Genomic DNA, 6,720 nt, shown 5'->3' with positions numbered 1-6,720 from the left:
CCGTTGGGTTGCCATATAGTATTTTTCCTCTATACAGCCTCGCACCATCCTGGGGTGCTTCTAGGGATTCTACACTGAATCACTGAGTATAGAAATATAAGGAACGTATTGTCAATCCAATATAAGATGTGGGCTAGTGACTGTCGAAAATACTTTTGAATAAGTAGAAAATACTTTTGAATTATTTCTTCGGGTGACAGGTCCCCTTTAAACTTGCACATCAACCAGGGACTTAACTATTTCTAGCAGTTAAACGGTCTGCCCCTCTGTTGTCCCATCCAATGCCCATAGGACACATGTGGGGTTGCCCCTGTTGCAGCTGCGCAGGAAGTCATATCCAGTATTATCATTGTATCTGTGTGGTATAACAACTTCAGGTTTCTTGTTAAACACTGGCAAACCTTATCCCACATATAGGGGACCCACTGGGCCACGCTGTTAACAATCCGGACTCTCTGATCCAGATGCCCACGGGCTGGGGGAACAGAATCTAGTTAAGTTGCTGCCAATACCGGCGGGTGCTGGCTTATCTGAATTGCAGCGGGCAGCTAACCAAGGAGATCCAAGGACAAAGCAGTGCAGTACATGGCAACTGGTGAGTACTCCACTATAATATATGCATGTGGCACCACAGTATTAAAAATGCATTGACTTAAGGCTCATTCTCATCCCCATAAATGTAAAAGTGGTACGTGCCAACTACCCTAGATATGAAGATGCTACTGGTTGCGTTTAGGATTGTGTCTCTCTTTAATAACCATAAATACGACTGTACAAAAGAATTTTTCATGTTTGACCACTCCAAAATAATGCAACATTTTGCAAAATATGCCATGAAGGCTGTCAAAGCTGTCAGTAATGGGATGGTTGTCACCCATATTAGTAGCATATTGAGGTACTTGTTACATTGAAGTCTTTTGGTTGATGTTTATTCAGGGATTGCACCGAATCCACTATTTTATGATCCAGCCGAACCCCCAAATCGGGCAAATACCGAACCAAATCCAAATTTGGTCAAGCAAATTCAGTATTGGAAGGGCTAAAGAGAACCATGCAAAGCTCGTAATGAAAAATTTACATTTCAGATTTGGATTCCCGAACCGAATCCTGGATGCATCCCTAATATTATCACAGGATTTAAATGTCTTCTATATCTTGTTTTATTGTGGATTCTGTCCTATACAATTTCTGGTTATTTGGCTTCTTAGGAAATTGATATTTATGAGCCAGTGGAAGGAGAGTGTAAGCTCCACTGGTGCACTGACCATATATGAATTGTTAAATACTTTTATAAAAGTTCAGTACAGTAGTGTTACCAAGCAGTCCCTGGGCCCCACTGCAATGAAAACTCCAGAGGGGCTGGCGCAACCCAGCACCCCCCTCCCACACAGGTGTACGCCTGCCGACTCGGTATTTACGGTATTAAAGTGGCTATGCGTGGGGAATGTTTATGCAGCAGACCCTGCTCCAGGCCTTCCTGGCCCCCCATGACCATGGGGTCTGCTTCCTCTATAGTTACGGACTTGGTTCAGCATTATATTGGTGTTTCTATGCTCCCATGTTTCCTAGGATATGTAAGGCAGCTTGGTTTCAAACGCTACGATGGAACTTTCAGTGCTTTTGGAAAAATCCAAGAGAGATCCTGAGGGAAGTTCATGGTGAGTAAAGATTAAGAATGTTGAAGAAATGGTTCAGGCAATAATGTGTGCACATGTGCACTGCACTTTTTATTAAATTATTTTCAACACCCTTTAAAGACTGTAGTTGTGGTTAACCAAGGGACATAAGCTGTACAATCGTACTTTATACAAATTATAGCTCCAGCTAAGCCCACCATTAAAGATTTCTCATTCCTTGGGGTACGTTAGGGACCACAATAAGACCTGAATATTCTCATTAAAGTTTTTACTGAATTTTTTTCCTCTTTGTGTTTTTCCCCAGGTTGACAGCTTTATCTTTATACACATTTCAGAAAATAAAGCAATATACATTAGTAGATCCAACAGTCATAAATCAGGCGCTGATTGCTCTTGAGAAAAGCCAGGACCTTCAATCAGGATGTTTTAAAGTCTCGGGGACTCTGTTTAACAGTGAACTCAAGGTAAGTGTTCTTGTCAGAACCAGGAATACTGACATGACTAGGATTAGGACTAGAACATGGACACTGGGGAAGTGGGGAGTGAATGTCTGGTTGCTAGAGGTCTAGTGTTTCCTAGATAAAACTTGGAAATGCAAATACAGACTGGACAGTTGGAGTGTGTGGATAAAGGTGGCCATACATGTAACATCCACTTGCTTGGCGACGGTCACCAAGCGAGCAGATCTTCTCCCGATATCCCCACCTACGGGTGGGTGATATTGGGAGAATTTAGGGTTAATTCGAATTAGAATGCCGGAATAGGTGCAGTTGGTTCGGGGGCGCATCAACGAGCGATGTGGTCCCCGATCCGACTACATTTTTTAACCCGATTTCAGGCCAGATATCAGGCAGGCCCGTCGTTTGTGCCCCTACACAGGCTGATAAGCTGCCTACAAGGGACCAATATCGGCAGCTACAATCGGCGCGTGTTATGGCCACCTTAAGGATAAAACATACTTGGTTGTTGTAGAAGCTCAATAGTGTTTTAGGGGAAAGTAGTTGGAGTATTCCTAGAGAAGATGGAATTGGGCCGTTCCTAGAGACTTGGGTGATAGGTTTTTAGAGAGAAGATAAGGATATGTTTGGTGAATAGATTATAGTCCTGCCTTTGTTTAATTTATGGAGGGGAGTATTTGAAAGAGCAGAGTAAGATTCAAAAGGTTACATAAAGAAAGTAATAGTAAAGGAGGGTCAGAAAATAAGTAGAAGTAGGAGATGGTTTTTGGTGAAAGGGCTGGCATGGATCTTGCACAAAATGATTACAGAGGTAGGGCAAGATTTAAAGTAGGGTGTCAATGGTTGTTTCAAGGTAAGAGGGAGTAGGCAGGTAGAGCTGGGGTAGGTTTGTGTATTGGCTAAATGGACTGAAGGAAACAATTGTTCTATCCAAGTGTTTAATATATCTGGACTCTGGGAACAAATTGCTTTAGCCTATAGGGGTAAACCCATGTAAATGGAATTTTTTTAAGAGCCTTAAGGAATTTGTTTCCCAGAATCCCTTTTGACTATTTACATACGTATGAGGCGGTCTCCTCAATCCTTTTGACTTGTTCATACATCTGGACTGAGATGGAAGTTTACCTGGTCTTACACGTTCAGCTTTTAGTCTTCTTCCAACAAACGTTCAGATATCAGTTGTACATTTAAAATGCAACGATCTGAAAATCACATTTCATACTGAAATTGTAGGATAAAGCCCTAAAAATAACAAATGGGAGGATGTTCTGAACATGTAAAAGTTGGCAGACACCAATCGTATGGAAGTGATTTCCATTGTAGGAACCCCAAGGATACTGCCAGATACACAATACATGCACAGATTTTATTGTTTTCCAACCAACATTTTCTAACCTGGACAATCGAACTGAACAACCAATTGCCATGGTATGAAAATTATCGGGATAATAATTCTGAGCCCAAACACAGTCCGAAAACTAGGTTTCATATGATTTTATCGGTGCCTGTATGGCTAGCTTAAGAGAGAGAGAGCCGCCAGAAAACCAATATTAGGGACTCGCTTTCACACCAATTATGTGTAGATAGTTGCTAAATGTGTGTACCATTTCATTATAATAACCAATCAGTATAATCCACCCTAATTTTATTTATGTCTTTATATTTATGGTTTATTTTTCCTTAACTAGATAGGCACAACTGCTGTCATAGTTCATTCTGTAGATTCCATACAGCTTGGGTGTCTTGTAGAGGTGCAATTTTTTTTACCATTATTGAACACCTCTGTGATATGTGTAGTTTATATCTGTCAATAAGCCACTTGGACAATGAGGAGGTATAGCCGTTTGCCATATAAATGCTGAAGTATGACAGAGGTAACATTTTATCCTACAGGGTGGCGCTGAAAATGAAATCAGCTTTACGGCCTATGTGGTTGCAATTCTGATGGAGACGAACTACCCAGGAGCGGTAAGTGCCCAGTTGTATTTGAGAGTCAAACTAAAATTCACATTCAGTTCAGCCACACAAGGAGACCTACTCTCATCCCACATTAGTTCACCCTACTGACTATAGAAGTAGCTTGGCTCACGTGGCTCATTAAAACTACAGTATTAAATACTCTGAATCATATACCTCTCAGGTAAAAATGTAAGGATATTAGAAGTTTAGAAGTCCCCTCCAAGTTCCATGGTAAAGACCTATATATCTTAGCTCCAGTCCATATGTTGACCAACTCTAATGCCACCTCCCAAGTTCCATGGTAAAGACCATGGTTCCATGGTCATGGAACTCCTCAAAGATGTCTATATATCTTAGCTCCAGTCTATATGTTGACCAACACTAATGCCTACCTCATTCTATCTCCAGCAAACCCTTCTGCGTAATGGCTTGGGCTGCCTGGACGCAGCATCCAGGAGAGAGCAAACGCTGTATAACCTGGCTTTGCTCTTCTACGCATTCAGTTTATCTGGGAATGAAGAGAGGAGGAATGCTACATTGTCTAAACTGAAGAAATTGGCAATTCACGAAAGTAAGAATTTCCCAGGGACGTTAGATTATCAGATGTCTTTCTTAGATTCACAGTGAAATTGAGCAGAACCTCTTGGCAAGAAAATGGTTTTAGGGTAGGCTGGGTAGGCTTGGTGAAGACCAGGACAATGGGTGGATGGATAATAAAAGCAGTTTTTTATAGCTAAGCAAGTTAGAATTTATAAATTGGAGTAGGATAAATCTCCTGTTCATGGGACTTAATTACTCCTTAACTGAGTAATCCTTAGGTGGTAACTCGTTCATACGTATCAACCCACACATCCACCTAAAACCCCTCTTACCATCTTGTAAACCCCCTTTAGGAGTCCAAAATTCTTGACTGACCTATAGATGCTTTGCAGTTCCATGCAGTGAATAGTTTTGGTAACATTTGTGTATCTGTTTCCCACTATCCAACCAGATGGTGGCATCCACTGGGAGCGTACTGACAAGCCAATCGCAGAGAAGTACCCATTTTTCTATGCCCCACCTCCTTCAGCTGATATAGAGATTACAGGTTATGTCCTGTTGGGGTTCACTAAGGGACCCGCCCCATCGCAAGAGGAAAAGTCCTATATGACCCAGATTGCAGTGTGGTTGGTTCGGCAGCAGAATTCTCAAGGAGGCTTTCGATCAACTGCAGTAAGTAATGATTCCTCTGTAGGGGACAAACAAGGAGAACTAAAATCAAATAATATGAAAACCAGATGAACATGGTTTGGTTTTATTGTTAACTTGTTATTAAGTATATTTTATCCTTGTAAATCCCTCCCTTTATTCCAGGACACCGTAGTGGCCCTGCAGGCTCTCGCTGAATACAGCTGCCTAGTATACAAGAAAGGGGCCACCAATCGTGTCACAGTGTCTCTGGCAAGACAAGTGATTGCCACTTTTAATGTGCAGCCAAGCAACAGGCTTCTGGTACAGAGACGCATGCTGCCGAGCCAACAAGGAAACTACTCATTTGGTGTTAGTGGGAATGGCTGCTGCCTGATACAGGTAGGGACCCCCTCATGCAATTAACAATGCCCCATTAGAATAGGAACCCTCTACTAGGGGTAACAGTGTCCCATTAGAATAGAAACCTCCTCCTGAGGGCAACAGTGTCCTGTTAGAACAGCAATCCTCTTATAGGGGCAACAGTATCCAATAAGAACAGAAACTTGCTGCTGAGGGCAATAGTGTGCCATTAGAACCAGGATCCCCAGTGGCCGATAACCGTCACATTAGGGCAGAATTCCCTGGTGGGTAGGGTTACAAGTTACTGATTCTGCACAATCACAATTTGAGGTGATTAAAAACAAAAGATTAGGAGAACTATCATCCCCATCAACCTCACATTCAGGTAAGTGTAACCCTTCATCTTCATTGACTTCCTTCTGTATTTTGTTATTTTCCTGGCCTTGTAGGGAAATACACTAACAACATTGGGACTCCATATGGATTTCATATTATAGTTTCTAAGGACAGCAGTGATTTCTGTAGAGTAATAAATTGATGCTAATTTTACAAAACCTGTGCTTAGAAAAAAGCCATTATTGCAGTAGAAAACACACACACACACACATATATAAGATATTTGTGAGATATATGAGATATGCGTATATGTAGTTATATATAAGAGATATAGGTGCTAACTGACCCAATGTTGGATGACTCTTGTGCCAGTTGCAGCTTTGATAGTATATCCCTTGAGCAGGCAGTTAGTACAGGGCTTATGCCTACATGCCCTCTATGTAGCACCCACATACTAGTATGCTAGTAAAGGACATGTACTGTATGTGGACACCCATGGACCTTATATGGCAGACTCATGTACTTACAAACAAAGTGTGAAGTGCTGTGTAATACAGGTGTATCTGCTACCTTCCTGCTATTCTACCGGCCTCTGACCTCTTGTCTCTGTTGCAGTTACAATGGAAAAAAGAACCAGTCCACATGGCGGTTGTAGACATGAAGTTGTTGTCAGGATATTCAGTGCAATACCAGTCACTTCTGCAGGTATGAGATAAACTCCAGGCAACGCCATTAGGGCAAACCTATGGGATATAAGTAACAAATATCAAGGGTATGAATGGGACAGAGCAGTGGGTATA

General features: G+C 41.8%; 2 protein-coding genes across 2 annotated transcripts; both read left to right on the top strand.

Moving 5' to 3' along the window:
- The first annotated feature begins 1,602 nt into the window (after window positions 1–1,602).
- LOC116412131 (murinoglobulin-1-like) lies at window positions 1,603–4,736 on the top strand. The gene is made up of 4 exons (XM_031905749.1): window positions 1,603–1,658; window positions 1,942–2,101; window positions 3,989–4,063; window positions 4,463–4,736. The coding sequence occupies exons 1-4, from the start codon at window positions 1,603–1,605 to the stop codon at window positions 4,679–4,681; spliced, it is 510 nt and encodes a 169-aa protein (XP_031761609.1). The 3' UTR covers window positions 4,682–4,736.
- A 91-nt stretch (window positions 4,737–4,827) lies between these two features.
- On the top strand, window positions 4,828–5,662 carry LOC116412051 (ovostatin-like). Its single transcript, XM_031905425.1, has 2 exons — window positions 4,828–5,266; window positions 5,408–5,662. Exons 1-2 carry the CDS (start codon window positions 5,201–5,203, stop codon window positions 5,645–5,647), a joined length of 306 nt encoding a protein of 101 aa, XP_031761285.1. The 5' UTR covers window positions 4,828–5,200; the 3' UTR covers window positions 5,648–5,662.
- Window positions 5,663–6,720: the final 1,058 nt, after the last annotated feature.

The sequence above is a fragment of the Xenopus tropicalis genome, chromosome 7, assembly GCF_000004195.4.
Source record: "Xenopus tropicalis strain Nigerian chromosome 7, UCB_Xtro_10.0, whole genome shotgun sequence".
Taxonomy (NCBI): Eukaryota; Metazoa; Chordata; class Amphibia; order Anura; family Pipidae; genus Xenopus; species Xenopus tropicalis.
The sequence above is the reverse complement of the archived record's forward strand: the minus strand, read 5'-3'. Positions and strand labels throughout refer to the sequence as shown.